Genomic DNA, 17,500 nt, shown 5'->3' on the forward strand with positions numbered 1-17,500 from the left:
TGTGGTCTGAGACCATCTGATCTGGTCTGATACAGTCTGAGACCATCTGGTCTGATACATAATAATAATTATACACTATTTAATAATAATAATAATAGGCCAGAGGAGAACTGGCACCCATACTGAGTCTGGTTTCTCCTAAGGTTTATTTTTGAGGCAGTCTGGTATGTTCTGGTTAAGGCTGATGTGGTCTGATCTGGGCTGAGGCAGTCTGGTTTAGTCTGAGGCAGTCTGATATGTTATGGTTAAGGCTGATGTGTTCTGAGGCTGTCTGCTGTGGTCTAATCTGGGCTGAGGCAGTCTGATATGTTCTGGTTTAGTCTGATGTGTTCTGGTTTAGTCTGAGGCAGTCTGATATGTTCTGGTTTAGTCTAATGTGGTGTGGTGTGGTTTAGTCTGAGGCAGTCTGATATGTTCTGGTTTAGTCTGATGTGGTGTGGTTTAGTCTGAGGCAGTCTGATATGTTCTGGTTTAGTCTGATGTGGTGTGGTTTAGTCTGAGGCAGTTTGATATGTTCTGGTTTAGTCTGATGTGGTGTGGTTTAGTCTGAGGTAGTTTGATATGTTCTTGTTTAGTCTGATGTGGTCTGGTTTAGTCTGAGGCAGTCTGATATGTTCTGGTTTAGTCTGATGTGGTGTGGTTTAGTCTGAGGCAGTTTGATATGTTCTTGTTTAGTCTGATGTGGTCTGGTTTAGTCTGAGGCAGTTTGATATGTTCTTGTTTAGTCTGATGTGGTCTGGTTTAGTCTGAGGCAGTCTGATATGTTCTGGTTTAGTCTGATTTGGTCTGGTTTAGTCTGAGGCAGTCTGATATGTTCTGGTTTAGTCTGATTTGGTCTGGTTTAGTCTGAGGCAGTCTGATATGTTCTGGTTTAGTCTGATGTGGTCTGGTTTAGTCTGAGGCAGTCTGATATGTTCTTGTTTAGTCTGATGTGGTCTGGTTTAGTCTGAGGCAGTCTGATATGTTCTGGTTTAGTCTGATGTGGTCTGGTTTAGTCTGAGGCAGTCTGATATGTTCTGGTTTAGTCTGATGTGGTCTGGTTTAGTCTGAGGCAGTCTGATATGTTCTGGTTTAGTCTGATGTGGTCTGGTTTAGTCTGAGGCAGTTTGATATGTTCTGGTTTAGTCTGATGTGGTGTGGTTTAGTCTGAGGCAGTCTGATATGTTCTGGTTTAGTCTGATGTGGTGTGGTTTAGTCTGAGGCAGTCTGAAATGTTCTGGTTTAGTCTGATATGGTCTGGTTTAGTCTGAGGCAGTCTGATATGTTCTTGTTTAGCCTGATGTGGTCTGGTTTAGTCTGAGGCAGTCTGATATGTTCTGGTTTAGTCTGATGTGGTCTGGTTTAGTCTGAGGCAGTTTGATATGTTCTGGTTTAGTCTGATGTGGTGTGGTTTAGTCTGAGGCAGTCTGATATGTTCTGGTTTAGTCTGATGTGGTCTGGTTTAGTCTGAGGCAGTCTGATATGTTCTTGTTTAGTCTGATGTGGTCTGGTTTAGTCTGAGGCAGTTTGATATGTTCTGGTTTAGTCTGATGTGGTCTGGTTTAGTCTGAGGCAGTCTGATATGTTCTAGTTTAGTCTGATGTGGTCTGGTTTAGTCTGAGGCAGTCTGATATATTCTGGTTTAGTCTGATGTGGTCTGGTTTAGTCTGAGGCAGTTTGATATGTTCTGGTTTAGTCTGATGTGGTGTGGTTTAGTCTGAGGCAGTCTGATATGTTCTGGTTTAGTCTGATGTGGTCTGGTTTAGTCTGAGGCAGTCTGATATGTTCTTGTTTAGTCTGATGTGGTCTGGTTTAGTCTGAGGCAGTTTGATATGTTCTGGTTTAGTCTGATGTGGTCTGGTTTAGTCTGAGGCAGTCTGATATGTTCTAGTTTAGTCTGATGTGGTCTGGTTTAGTCTGAGGCAGTCTGATATGTTCTAGTTTAGTCTGATGTGGTCTGGTTTAGTCTGAGGCAGTCTGATATGTTCTGGTTAAGGCTGATGTGGTCTGGTTTAGTCTGAGGCAGTCTGATATGTTCTGGTTAAGGCTGATGTGGTCTGGTTTAGTCTGATCTGGTCTGAATCGGCCGGTGGACTCACAGTGTAGTGTGTCTTGTCCATGCCGATGAGGAACAGCAGCTGTGAGATGAAGAGTGTGAGGCAGAGGTTCTTGTGGATGGTGGTGCGGTCGTTCTGAAGGCCCCTCAGGCAGCAGAAGGTGGAGATGCAGAGCGCCAGACACACCAGAGAGATCACCATCCCCACCCACGTGATGACGAAGAGGATCAGACCCTGAACCCCGCCGGGATACTGCAGGACAACAGAGTGTGAGTGATACACACACACACACACACACACACACAAGAGAGATCACCATCCCCACCCACGTGATGACGAAGAGGATCAGACCCTGAACCCCGCCGGGATACTGGAGGACAACAGAGCGTGAGTGATACACACACACACACACACACACATACACACACACACACACACACACGTTCGAGACTCACGGCGGGCTGCTGGTGGTTCATGAGCACGGCGAAGTTGGTGAGGTGTGAGCAGGCACAGGTGGTGTGTGTGTTGTTGCTGTGCAGGCGTCTGCAGCCCTGAGACGACCACTGGCCCGTCATCGACCGCTCAGAGTAATTCCAGAACGAACAGTTGGGATTGAAGTGGTTCTCCAGCTGTCAGACACACACACACACACACACAGTACACATGTTTAACAGTGTAATTAATCACTGGTGGTCAGGAGTGGCCACTAGGGGCAGTGATGGACTGAGGAGACACCCTGTGGCACGTTGCATTTCTACTAGAGCGACACCGCTGTCTACCGGCGCGCAACATTAACAACGTAGAATCGTAAGACACGGCGGCTGTAGAGCGCTGCACGACATTCAGCAACTGCAAGACGACGTTCTGACAACTTATTTTATGCGAGATATAGATATTCCCCATTTAGCATGTTTTGTGGTTAATTTCAAATGTCAGACATTATATTTTTTTATTGATGTCTATTGTTTATCCTATTATTGATGGGCCTAACAGTACATTCATTATAATCAACACTTTTGAAGAGTAAAAATGACAGACAAGGTTAACTAATTCAACTTTATTAAAACAGCATGTGGTAATCGATCATACATACACGTATATTTCAGGAGACGGAGAATGTGTTCGAAATGTTTGACGACGAGTTAATCAAACGGTCTCGTCTGGACGGAGCAGACATCATCTTTACCAGCGCTGGTTAATGCTGGGCTTTATAATACGATTTTAAAAAGCGACTAATGTTGGAGTAATTCAGCAGCGGTAGCGATCGCTTCTTTCTCCGCCAGTTCGGTTTTCTTCTGGAGTCCATGATGGATAAAAACATCTAGGCTATAGATCAGTTAACAGCACAGCAGTGTAAAATGTTTAATTAAGACATAAAAACATGATTATCTTTCCTTTCTAATGTGTATATTATAATGTATTCTCTTGAAAACTCTTTATTGTCAAATGTGTGTTTATTTTATTTTATTTATCCTTTATTTTACCAGGATAGTCCCATTGAGATATAACTCTTCTTCAGGGAGTCCTGGCCAAGATGGCAGCACAGAAAGTTTCACATAAACAACATACAAACAAAAACAATAATTCAGAATCTTTCATAAAATGTTGTCCAACACTCAAAATAACAACAAAATCTACTTAACAAAACATACACACATTCCCTTAAATTGGTCAGTAAGAGATTTTAAAAAAGTTTTAAAGAGCCCTTAAGGAAACAAAAATATATTGCAGTATATTGGAAAATATCATGTAATATATTAGGCAATATATTCACATATATGGGATTTAATATTTATATTCACCAATATATTGCAATATATGAAAGCGCCAATAATTTGTATATTTTGCAGTATATTACAGGAATATATATAATATATTGTATAATACCATCAATATATTATTCCATGTATTTACAATATATTATAATATATTTTGAAGTAATATATTGGTAAATATATTTTCCTTTCATAAGGGAGGGGAGTGCTTCTATCATGATTAGGGAGCGTGGAAAGAGAAGGCAGCTTGACCAAACTCTGAACGTACTCTAGGAACCTTTAAAAGCAGTTTATCTCTCGATCTAGTGCTATCAGTACAGGTGTAATACGATAAGAGACGACACATATAAATTGGTAGTTTTCCTAACAATGCCTTAGCAATAAACATCAGCAGGTGTATTTTTCTCCTTTGAAACAAAGAAGTCCAACCCACCAATTCGTACAGGTTACAGTGATGAGTGTGTGAAGAGACACTCGTCACAAAGCGCAAGGCAGCATGGTACACACCCATTCGAACTTTTGTAGAGAAGATGAACTTGCGTGCATATAAATCACATCACCGTAATCTAAGACGGAGAGGAAACAACTGTGAATAATCCTCTTTCTTGCTTCTAAAGGAAAACATTTCTTTAAACGAAAGAGGAAACCCAGTTTTGGTCTTAGCTTTTTCAAGAGATTTACAATATTTACATTAAAACCTAATTTTTTATCAAAAAGTATTAATAACAATTTACTCTTTCTATACAGTCTCCTTCTAAAGTTGAAATCGGGCAATCTGTTTTAATGGAACCACGCGTGAAAAGCATATCATGCGTTTTTTTTGTGTGTTTAAAACCAGTTTCAAATTTGACAATGACAGCTGCAAAGACCTTGAAGAATCTTGCAGAAGCTCCATGGCTTGATTCAAAGAATGTGCTTCGTGTAAAGAATTGGATGTAAACTCCTCTTATAACTTCACCATTCAATGTGAATTAATCTGAGGATATTCTTAAATAAGCACATCTCTTCAGTGATTGGTTCATGCCTATGACATCATCCTAAATCCCGTTTGTGGCACAGCAAAGTGTCGTAAATCAACTCTAAGACTGACACTTAACACTTAGTCTTACATTTTACTTAACCACTTCAGCTCTGCACCTCCTCTTGGACCCACCGGTGGGTCCAAAATTGCATCATCATAATCTTTTTTTAAAATCTATAACTCCCGCACCACAAAACTAGACATATATGGTATCATTTGAAAGATTAGAACCTCGGCTTTCTTAATAACCCAATAACTTCTGCATTTATATTACATAGAAGAAAATAATACAGTCTGAATTCGACCCCCCCGCAACGACCACCCCTTGAGAAAATCATGCAAATAACATAAAATTTCATATTTTTATCACACAAACACACCTAAAATACACAAGTCATATACCAAATGAAAGCTATCGGCCTCAGGAATATCGCTGAGCAGTTAATTTCACCGATCCAATAATTTACAGTAAATTTATTATCAAAAGAATCACAAAGATGGAAATGACTCCTTTGAACAAGCAATCACATGAGTCATATTCCTGTTCGGATCACAAACTCGTTGTAAAGCTACTAGCCTCAACCCTATATCAGCTTGTTCCTTAGGTTGTTTGCTTCAAAATTAGACTATTTTTACATGTCTGTGAGCAAGTATGGCCAAATGACACTGTAAAATGTCACCGATGTCCAGATCAAAAAATGTGATGAAGACAAATACTCTTATTATTGCTAGTTTTGATTGTCGATGTTAGCCACGATTTTTGATGATGTCATCACATATTGCATCATGCTACAGAAAAGCTGAGAATCTCAGCTCTTTATAGACATGTGGATCATGATTCTAGACCAATCAGAGCCCAAGATCTCCCTTTACAAAGTTGAAGAGGCGGAGCCTTCTTTTCGATTTCCTAGTGGCCAGTTTATGTCAGTGCAGATGAGTAGGAGTTGTTAGACACTTTGGTCAGATAAATCTTAACAACTTTTATTTGCAAGGAGATATCAAGAAAAATTTTTTTTCCCCTGTTTAGTGCCAAATTATAGAATCAACAGAAACTTCCAAAAAGCTTGGATCCCAAAATGATAAAAAAATAAAGATTTTAAATAACAAATTAATTAAAAATAAATCAAAATATTTATTTTTTATCTATGTTTATCATAAGATTGTGAATAGATACAATATAATATATGCAATATTCCACCACTGTGTTAAAATTTAGAGTTTTTTCTGTAAAATGAGACCATTTTTATCAATTTACTCCAATGTATGTGGGTAGGGCGCTCTTTTAAATTCAGATATTCCTAATTCTCAAAAAAATGCAAAATGTGCTGCAGAGCTGAAGTGGTTAAAGTATGATTGGGACGCTTTCTAACTAACGTTTAAGCGCAGCTTTGAGCCAAGAATGCTTTTACTCTTAAAGGTGCCATGTGTAAAAATTGAGGTAAAAATAGCCAAAAAAAATGACCTTCACACATCAAAAGAATAAGAAATAAGGGCGATGATGTCATTAAAAAAATGTCAAGTTATAGTGCTGCAGAGATATCAGCCTTAATTAGCAGTAGCATTACTAGCCCCGGCCCGTCAGGTGTCGTAATACCCGTCTCGGCCAAGGGAGGCGGTGTGTGGGCGACATAACCACCAACCTGGCGTACCTGAACCTGATGTCAATTGTGTGGAGAGTACAGCCCACTACTTCATTTCAGTTCAGGGAAGAGAGCGGACGGATGGCCGAAGCCCTTGGCCCCTTAAATGTATCTGCTATGATAAAAAGAGCTGCTTTACCTGACCAGAAAAAGCGGAAGTGCTGGCGCCCGGCGAGTGTGTCCCGTCCCGTCATAATAAAAGTCCCGGTACTCGCGAGCCGCTTAGAATAGGCGCCCTCCAGTGGAGATAAAGTTGCATAGTGCACCTTTAAGTCAATTCTTAGCAGTGTTCTTGAGAGTAATTCTCAGATGCTTGATAAATACGGGCCCAGATGTCTACTCAAGTAAAAGTACTGAAGTACTTGATTTTAAAAGCACTTGAGTATCAAGAGTACGTTTTCTAAATATTGCATTACTACTGCCAAAGTGCTAAAGGGAACTGAAAGTAAAATCAAGTCACTTTCATCTTTTTACGATGTTGCTTCATTTAACATTTCTCATTTGCCCACAAGGCAAGAGCACAATCTGACAAACCTCTGCTAGAGTTTTATTGGACCGCATTTGCACCCGACTGTGTTAAACACACTGCGCATACTCAAGAACATCACGGCTCGGCACATTCCCGAGGTGGACCTGTTTTCACGGCTGGACCTTCATCCGTTGTTTCGTCTCTTATCTAAATCATGGAGCTGACTTTGGCGGAAAGCTGACGGTGATTGCTGATAGGCTGCACAATCCAATCCCGTTTGAGAAGGAAACAACAAATTGAGGGTTTCCGAGAGTTTTCTTTTTTTTATTTAGAAGTGTTAACGGGTACTTACGGTTATGGATAGAAATGTATTGGAGTTAAGAGAACAACATTTGCCTCTCAAATGTACTTGAGAAAAGTCATGAGTACTCCCAAAAGATCCCTCAAAATTGTACTCAAGTAAATGTATTCCGTTACTGTGCGGCTCTGGTAATCACAGATGTGTGTGTGTGTGTGTACCTGCAGGTGCCGCAGTGTGAACTGGACCGGTTCGGTCAGAAACACGCGGCTGGACTCTTTGTTCATGGAGGCGGAGATGATGTGGGAGTTGACGGCCAGACTGTGTCCTCCCGCCTTCGTCTCGCCGCCCGTCTTCACCGTGGCGTTTTGAGTGGTGAGAAACGACCCTAGATTCTTATAGAGTGTGAAAACCACCTTCACCTGACCTGATGGAGACACACACACACACACAGTCTCGTGTCATTACCACACACACCCAGCTCTGCGTGACACATGTAGCTGCGATCAATGCGTCTGATCCCACACAGCTCTCAAAATAACCCTCATCATCACACACACACACACAAAGTCACCACGGCAGCCAGTGGCCATGGTGACTGTATCCATGGCGATGCTGAGAGAACCGGCCTGGATACGGTGTGTGTGTGCCTGATTGTGACGGCATTAGAGACAGTGAGACTGACCGTTGCGGCTGTACTGTTTAATGGTGGACGAGGACACGTGGATGGTGCTGTCGCTGTCATACGAGTTAGGGAACGACAGGTCCTTCAGCTCCATCTCAGTGTTGAGCACGTACACCTCCAGATCTGAAACACACACACACACACACACACACTTGCTTATTACTTTAAATGCAGTGTTAATTTAATTGGCAAATAATTTTCATCATACTTTGTGTCACGTCACTGACCAAAACAAGACGATAACTAAATAAAAACCAGCTTTGGATGACAAAAACTGAGGGCGTGATCAAAGGGCATAGTTCAAATGACTCTACGCAATTGGATAGTCCTTCAACCAATCTGTGAATTTACATAATACATGCTTAATAATATATTGTTAATTACTATTTCATGTTAGCAAATGCATTAACTAATGTTAACATGTTTAAATGTATTTAATGCAGTTTAAATAATTACTGATTTATAATGAATTTAATTAGTAAAAGTAAATATTTAATGGTTTATTTATTAATCAAATCAGAATGAAGTGTTACGTAATCCTCGTCAGTATTTGATAATAATTATAAATGTGTGTTGATCATCAGATCCTCATATGCTTTGATCACAGGAATAAATGACACTTTACTGTATATTCACATCGAGAGCAGATGATCTACACTCCTCGTACTACACGTTTTTACTGGATTTATGATCATGGGCGTCGGAAGCAAATAAAAAGTGGGTGGGTTAGTAAGGCAAAATATGACAGGTAGGGAAATTGTTTTGAGGGGGGTCTGGGGGTGCTGTCTCCCCCATAAAAGATTTTTTTATAGATGTGATTTCCTGCATTATGGTGCGTTTGAGGCAAGCGGCAACCTCACGCGATCTCTCATGAAGCCAATACGGAAGTAATGTAAACTGCAATTCCTTAACTGGCCACTAGAGGCAGGCTCCAGGAGGAGCAGAATCTCATTGATGTTAAAATACTCAACTTTACAGCAGAAAAAACATGTTTACAGCCTGGTACAAATTGTGGTTTTTGCCTATAAGGCTAATTTTGATCTTCATGACAACTATAAGGGGGGTGATTTTTTTTATAACTCATTCATTTACATTATAAATAAAGCCTTAAATTCAGCATAATTAAGGGTGTGGTTACAAGTGGATAGCCATTTATCCGCCGTCTATAGTTATTGCGTCACCTCAGCTCCGCGCACATCCCGCCTTTTTGCCCATTTTCTGTCATCCGGGAGTGACACGCAACGACTCGCTCACAAGATGGCAACGCCCAGCTCACCCCTACTTTACGCTTCAGAACGGCTTATCAGAATCCTATGGGTGACGTCACGGACACTACGGCCATATTTTTTTATAGTCTATGGTTTGAGGCCATATCCCTTTCCTATACCAAAAAAAGACATCAAACCAGTCAATACCAATAGTCTAATAAAAAGGCTATATTAAGTTTACTGCCATAGAAATCAACAGTTTCACAGATAATGATAATGAACAAGTTTATTATGATCCGTGTCCAGACAGAAAAAGTGCCGTTTACTAAACGATTGATCGGGCCAGACAAAATGACAGAAATCACTGAATTGTTTACTGTGACTATAGAGTAGGGGTAAGACGCACTGCATTAAATTTTGACGCAAATCGATCCTAGGTCGAATCCGCCTTTAGCCACACTCGCTCTACTCCCTTTCCCCATCACATATCAGATCGGAAAGGCATTTATTTTCAATAAAAAAGAGAAAATATTAGAAAAGGGGAAATAAAGCGTTTAACATGTGTTTAATAATAAGTTTCTTAATACGTTTCTCGGTTAAGGGGTAGTCAATGTAAGCAGACATGTGCTGAATTATAGACGATAAAAGTGAGACCAGTATCATTGGTCTTAAAAAGTGGGTGGGTCTTGTCCCACACACACACAATGGTTCCGACGCCCATGCTTATGATCATATTATGATCTGAAGAGCCTCCTTCAGAAACAGACCCCAGACTCTCGTGTGTGTTATTCTGCCACAGATGTTGGCGTGCCGTACCGATGTTGGGCGCGCGGTCGCTGAAGTGTCCGCCGTACAGGTTATTGGCCAATAGAAACGCTCCTTTCTCCATGACGTCGAGCAGCATGGTGGCGGTGTGCGACTGCTCTGTGACGTTCATGTCCTGCCACGACTCCAGCGCCTCCAGACGCAGCAGGTTATCCACCGTCTGCACCACCGCCTGACACACACACACACACACACACATGAGGCGGCGTACACTGAGACATGTGTGATCGTGTGAATGTGTGCTGTATAATTACCTGAATAAACGCTCGGCATGTGCGCTCTCTCTTCTGAAGCTGAAAGACACGGACAAAACTGTGTTACTCTGATAGTGTGTATGTGTGTGTGTGTGTGTGTGTGTGTGTGTGTGTGGGCTGGTAATCCCTACGTTATGGGGACAAAATGTCCCCACAAAGATGGCAATATCCGAAATCCTTGTCCTTGTGGGGACATTTTTTGGTCCCCATGCGGAAAACATCTTATAAATCACAACAAATTAGTTTTTTTGGGAAAGTAAAAATGCAGAATGTTTCCTGTGATGGGTAGGTTTAGGGGCAGTGTGTGTGCGCGTGTGTGTGTGTGTGCGCGTGTGTGTGTGTGTGTGAGTACCTTGTTGTAGTTGCGTGTGGCTGACTCCTTGTTTCCGGGTCGGAGCGCCTGTAGCTGTGAGTCCAGAATGTCCAACAGCTGCTCCATCAGACGCACAGAGGAAGTGACATCACCAGCATAGACCCGCCCCCGTGTGTGATTGACAAGTACAGCAGCGATATGGGCTGCGTTCTCGCCACTCTTAATCTAAAAAGACGAGAGAGACATCAAATATCTATCCGTCGGTCTATACTGTAAAATCGCTTTAAAAAGCATGCAAACCGATTGCTAAAAACAAGTGAAATAGGAATAGTATATTATACTGACAAGAGTTCTAGGAACTAAAAAAGTAGAGTACTTAATAATTTACTTAAAATGAAATTGTATAGTTAGCATTGTTGTGTTTTGATGGTGAGTGTTGAAGTGTGTGTGTGACTCAAGCATGATCAATTACAAGATATCGTTACAAATATAGAGGAATTATATCAACACTGATTATCTCTTCATCTCCTGTTAGTGGGTGGGATATATTAGGCAGCAAGTGAACATTTTGTCCTTTGGTTTTCTGAGTAAAAAGGCATAGTATGTGATTTTTACAATAAAGTTAAGACATTACGACTAAAAAGTGTGAGTTAGCATCACTGTTGGATGACCATCTGTACATCTGTCCATCAATCTGTACATCTATATCCAGTTTGCCTGTCAGACCTTCGGTATCTGTTCATCCTTCTGATAACCCCTGACCTCTGCCCTTCGACTGACCTTTTGAGCGACCTGGCTGACCCAAGGTGAGGTGCAGTTGCTAAGGTCAGGACCTCTGGGGTTCCACACCATGTCATCAGCCATACACTGATACGAGGCTATACCTGAAAGACCCGTCAAAACACAAAACGGTTTCAATCAGGTGCAAAAGAAACAGAAATAAATGAAACATGACACCGTATAAAGCTAAGCTCCGCTGATAGCTAAACCTTAAAGGAGCCTGAGGAAACATGACACAACTCACATCAATGGAACTTACAGAGAACTTTCTGACCCATAAAATGCGTACGAGATGAGGTGTGTCATTTCCCGACCGGTTAATTCACTCAACAAAAGGATGCAATCATCAAGATTAAAATGTATGAGCGAAAAGTTCACTTTGTATCATTTTTAACAACTTCATTTCAATAATCCTGCTGTGTGTCAAATGGATTTTTATAAGTATAATTTCCCATGTAGTCCCTCAATTAACATGAAAACTGCATGCATAATAATCATAATGCAATTTAAAAGCAGCGATTGGTTTTAAATGGAGCTCATCACATCGCTCTGCAGGAGAGTGTGGCTTTAAAGCTAACATTACCATATGACCTTCAAGTCCCTTGATGTGTCCGTATGATGTCAAAACACCGATGGAAGTTGTGGAATCCTCTACTTTCCATTAAAGTTTCACACAAAAAATAAAATTCTGTCATTAATTACTTACCCTAATGTCGTTCGACATCCATAAGACCTGCGTTCATCTTCACACACAGATGAAGATATTAGTGTTGAAATCCGATGGCTCAGAAAGGCCTTCATTGACACCAATGTCATTTCCTCTCTCAAGACCCATAAAGGCACTAAAGACGTCGTTACAAAGCCCATCTCACTACAGCGGCTCTACAATCATTGATGAAGAGGCCAGAATAGAGTTAGTGTGCAAAAACACTAAATAACGACTTATATAGTGTAGGGGTGACCCCTAATAGTCGAAGATTCGATGCATCGATATGCAGGACCAGATTCGACCACTGATCTTATGGTCGGATCTTCGCGGGTGTTCTGAAACGAGCATTATATCAGTTTGGCAATATGGGGGTGCTCAATATTAGTGTTATAAAGACGTGTCACGGCGCTGAGCGATCGCCCCTTTAAGGGCACTGAGCTTCACACCGGACGCGCCGCACCTTTAAAATTTGAACACATATACACCGACGGCTGCATTCAATGCCTGTCCACGGCGATTACATGTATATTTCCCTCAAATCGTGAATGTACTGATTTCACCCTGTGCTACAAGATACACTCATCGTGCAGCTCTTCTGTCAGAAGTCGATTCAAAATTGAGCTCGCGCGTATATAATGTTCACGACTGCCTGAAGTGAGATAACGTTACCTGAGACACGACGCTGAGCTTCAGTCCGGTGTGAGACCCCCTTCAGGTACAATCGGCATAAGATCGTGCATATAAACGCACAACGTGCTCTTTTCCTCTCTAGGCAGGTATTTTTTAGGTTTATTTATCAAAATGTTCTTTTATATATTTGTGTGATGTTCTGTGTTTCGATCACGGCTTTTAAATGTTATGAGAGAACGGTTAATTTACGAATGTGTAGTGTAGCCTAGTTTTGATCACTTTATTAAGAGTGGTGGCTGTGTGCCGAGTGTAAAGTCAAATAAAAATAGTCTTAGCCTCCTACTGACTAGTGTCCTGCCCTTCCTAACCCGTTTATACCGTTTTTTTTTTTCCGGTCTATGGTTTACACACACACAGATGATTCGACTATCAGTCGACCATAGAGAGATTCGAAAATTCTGATTCGAATGTGAAAATCCTTAGCTGAGGACACCCCTAATATAGTGATGGCCGATTTCAAAACAAAGATTCGAACGGTTCATGATTCGGGTGTCTGAAATCACGTGACTTTGGCGGATTCATAACCGGTCAAATCTTTGTTTTGAAATCAGCCATCACTATATAAGTCGTTATTTAGTGTTTTTTTTTGCACACAAAAACTATTCTCATCTCTTCATCAATGATTGTAGAGCCGCTGTAGTGAGATGGGCTTTGTAACGACGTCTTTAGTGCCTTTATGGGTCTTGAGAGAGGAAATGACATTGGTGTCAATGAAGGCCTTTCTGAGCCATCGGATTTCAACACTAATATCTTCATCTGTGTGTGAAGATGAACGGAGGTCTGACCGGTGTCCAACCACAGGAGGAATTAATGACACAATTTACATTTTTGGGTGAACTAACCCTTTAATAATAATGCAAAATATGTTTATAAATTTAGTACAAATTTAAGCAGGTACTGACCGAGGGATCCTTTGGGACAGGGTCTCTCCACCGTTTCCCCTCGATGGGTCGGAGGCCACTGGACCCCGCGGGTCACTCGGCCCTCACACATGGGTGTGCGCGGCCCCTGGGGTCGGCGGGGAGGCCTTACGGTCACCGGGACTGTGGCTGTGATGGGCCGTCCTGCCGGAGCCCTGTTTATGGCTCCAACCGGGTGGAAGGTCACGGACGGGATGGACGTGGGGCTGAAGCCCATGGACACCGTGGTGGAGAGTGCGTTCGGAGGGGTGGTGGAGAGAAGAGGGGTGGAGAGAGGATCTGAGAGAGAAATAAAGCACGGGGAGATTAGTCAAGTAAAGTCAACCTTATTTAAAAAGCGCTTTTACAATGACGATTGTTTAAAAGCAGCTTTACAAGAAAATATTGCAACAAAATGTGATTACACAAGATTAAACAGGAAAGAAATGGAGATGGGGATCGTTTGAAACTCTGAGTCGTTACCTGTGGTGGGCTGAGGCGGGCTGAACTCCAGCGGGTAGCGCAGGACGATGTAGTTGTTCCAGACGTATAGCTGGTTGTCTCTGGGGTTGTAGCTGATGGACGAGATGTGCTGGTACGGATTGGGGAACGGGATCCTCACCGGCTCCTCGCGGTTACGCCGAGTGTCGTAGGCGTACAGGATCAGGTCTCCGCCCACCTCGCTGTCATCGTCCTGGTACACGGAACGAACGACATACAAGATGCCACAAGCCACGAACGCGTCCGACGCCATGCGCTTCTCAAAGCTCGTCTGCCACGTCCCCTCAAAACGCAGCGTATATGGGTTCACCTGAGACACGAGCCAATCGAAATATGGAAAAAATGTGAAGCGGCCAATCAAAACATTTGGACACTGCAAAAAATGCTCTTCTTACTTAGTCATTTTATCTTGTTTAATATCTAACATCGCTTAAATCAAGATGCATTTCCTATACAAGTAAAACAACACAAGACATTTTTTCTTGTTTTGTTGAAAATAAAGTCTAATTGTCAAAATGTAATTGAAAAATAATCTTGTTTCTGATTAAAATCTTGTTTCTTGTTTCCGTCCCAAAAAGAAATAAGATTATTTTTCTCACCCCATTGGCAGATCATTTTGCCTGTTTTAAGCAAAAACTCAATGAATTTGGATATTTTTCCCCCAAAAAACAAGAAAAAATATCTCATGTCCTTTTATTTATCAAGTAAATGCATCTTGATTTAAGAATATTTAGATAAGAGCAAATAAGAGTATTTTTTGCAGTGGATACACTGATCTCGTTTTAACTCTCTCACCTGGCTAACAACGAGACGTCCGCTGTTGGCTTCAGTGGCGTATATGACCCAGAGCCCATGTTCATCCACGGCTAGGTCGATGTCGGATTTCCCGCCCCAACGGTACGGCGACGTGTCGTGGTAGTTGGCGGTTGCGATAATTGCTTCGCCGCTCTTGATGCGAGTTCGAAGGTCGTATTTCACAATGTTGCGTGTGCGTTCCTTATTGTAGAAGACAGCCCCATCATACACGACAAAACCGGTGCCGTCCACTCGACTCGGCAACCTGTAGATTACACAGAAACGTTATAGTAGCCTTCATACAACCTTCACAGCATTCATTGTGTAGTCATGCTCATGTAATCGGTCCTACTCCACACGGTCAGGTATAGGATGCGGACGTGCAATCAAGGATGCTAAAGAACTAGTGCACCTCTTGAGGTCAGGGGAGTGAGGTTTAGATGCACAGCTCTTACTGGCCTATGTTACACTCATCCCAAAACCTGACTCCCATTGGGTCACGGTCCTACTTAACCCGATCCGAGCAGGATTTGAACCGGGGTCTCCAGTATGGGAGGCGTGCACGTTAACGAGGATGCTAAAGACCAGAGCCTGCGGCATCAATCACTTGCGTGCCTCTTAAGATCAGGAAAGTGAGGTTTAGATGCACAGCTCTTACTGGCTAATGTTACACTCACCCCTAAACCTGACTTTGATCCAGGTCACGGCACTAAATGTAACCGGTGCTACTCAACCCGCTCCGAGCAGGATTCGAACCAGGGTCTCCGGCATGTTAGGTGGATGCTAACAAGGATGCCAAAGACAAGAGCCTGTGGCGTCAGTCACTAGTGCACCTCCAGGGGAGTGAGGTTTACATGCATAGCTCTTAATAGCGTACGTTACACTCACACCTAATCCTGACTCCCATCCGGGTCACGGCACCAAATGTTACCGGTCCTACGTAACCCGCTTCAAGCGGGATTCAAACCGGGGTCTCTCACATGTCTTTGGTGACCTCTTGAGATCAGGGGAGTGAGCTTTACACACACACAGCTCTTACTGGCCTATGTTACTCTCACCCCTAAACCTGACTCCCATCCGGGTCACGGCACCAAATGTTACCAGTCCTAATCAATCCGCTTCCAGTGGGATTCGAAATGGCATAGGAGGTTCTAACAAAAAGGATAACAGCTGCTATCGTCAGTCACTAGCGCCTCTTGAGGTTTACACACAGCTCTTACTGGCCTACGTTACACCCTCAAGGGCTTTATAATAAATTATGATTGTACAAACTCACTTATAGGTGGTGGTGACCCTGTTTTGGATGTAGTCGTCCCATGAAGCATATTCATACAGCATATCTGTGCGATAGGGCGTCCAGGGCATCACGTACAGCCTATCGCCCGCTTGCAGAGGGTCCTTACACCACGCCCCCGACTGATGCTCCGCCTCCCGCACGGAACTGGGCTCCAACACTCGGATTAATGTTCCGGGACACACAAAAACTAGAGACGGAGAAAGAGAGGGGGGTAATAGAGATGAGCAGGAGTAGGGGATGAAGTGTATTAGACTAATAAGAGAATAGATCTTATGAATTGATCTATTCTACACACACACACACACACACACACCCAGACATACACACACACAACACAAACACACATCTTACACTACCTATTGCTGTATCATGAGTGCCTGTGTGTGTGAGAAAGAGAGATTTAATTCTCAAAAGATGAAAACACAATGTCATTATAAGAGTGTGTGTCAGCATAGATAGATAGATAGATAGATAGATAGATAGATAGATAGATAGATAGATAGATAGATAGATAGATAGATAGATAGGTAGGTAGGTAGGTAGGTAGGTAGGTAGGTAGGTAGGTAGGTAGGTAGGTAGGTAGGTAGGTAGGTAGGTAGGTAGGTAGGTAGGTAGGTAGGTAGGTAGGTAGATAGATAGATAGATAGATAGATAGATAGATAGATAGATAGATAGATAGATAGATAGATAGATAGATAGATAGATAGATAGATAGATAGATAGATAGATAGATAGATAGATAGATAGATAGATAGATAGATAGATAGATAGATGTGTTTGTTTGTTTGTTGTTTGCTGTCACAAACTGCTTTGCTACATTTCACTTTTTTGGTTAGAGTATTTGAGGTAGAGTCATGAGAGAGGGGGTGGGGCTACAGGAACCTTTGGAGCCAATGAGATGCGGGTTAGTTCACACAGAGGACAGGGATTGGTTGGGACAGCTGTCACTCACGTCACATCCACTCACTCAGGTCAAGCACTTCAGGAACACAGCATGTGCACACAGTTACTAAAAGAGAAGGAGTTGTTTTCTTTTTAAATGCTAAATAAACGACAACAGGTCCTGAGGGAAGCAAAGGGATGAACAGAGACACGTGTGTCGTTTGGATCTGAGGATAAATGAGCTTCAAACAGCAAGCAAATCAAAGGGGAGAGCAGAAAACAAGTGTGTGCGTGTGTGTGTGAGAGAGAGAGAGGGTGGAGAGAGAGAGAGAGAAAGAACAAGAGAGGAAGTTCGTCCTGGTGTTTGTAAGGTGTGGTGAACAAGAGAAGGAGGAAAATGAAGGAGCTGCATCAAACTAGAGC

General features: G+C 42.3%; 1 protein-coding gene across 1 annotated transcript in view; it reads right to left on the reverse strand.

Moving 5' to 3' along the window:
• Positions 1–17,500, reverse strand: part of LOC137072646 (adhesion G protein-coupled receptor L1-like) — a 55,603-nt gene that overhangs the window by 13,128 nt on the left and 24,975 nt on the right. Inside the window, exons 5-16 of the mRNA XM_067440531.1 lie at positions 16,175–16,382; positions 14,899–15,163; positions 14,086–14,413; positions 13,606–13,902; positions 11,305–11,408; positions 10,564–10,749; positions 10,212–10,250; positions 9,949–10,129; positions 7,925–8,047; positions 7,461–7,666; positions 2,492–2,665; positions 2,079–2,288 (exon numbers count right to left, since the gene is read on the reverse strand). Coding sequence (XP_067296632.1) covers positions 2,079–2,288; positions 2,492–2,665; positions 7,461–7,666; positions 7,925–8,047; positions 9,949–10,129; positions 10,212–10,250; positions 10,564–10,749; positions 11,305–11,408; positions 13,606–13,902; positions 14,086–14,413; positions 14,899–15,163; positions 16,175–16,382 — 2,321 coding nt within the window. The remainder of the gene's footprint in view (positions 1–2,078; positions 2,289–2,491; positions 2,666–7,460; positions 7,667–7,924; positions 8,048–9,948; positions 10,130–10,211; positions 10,251–10,563; positions 10,750–11,304; positions 11,409–13,605; positions 13,903–14,085; positions 14,414–14,898; positions 15,164–16,174; positions 16,383–17,500) is intronic.

Source organism: Pseudorasbora parva, chromosome 4 (assembly GCF_024679245.1).
Source record: "Pseudorasbora parva isolate DD20220531a chromosome 4, ASM2467924v1, whole genome shotgun sequence".
In the NCBI taxonomy this organism is placed as follows: Eukaryota; Metazoa; Chordata; class Actinopteri; order Cypriniformes; family Gobionidae; genus Pseudorasbora; species Pseudorasbora parva.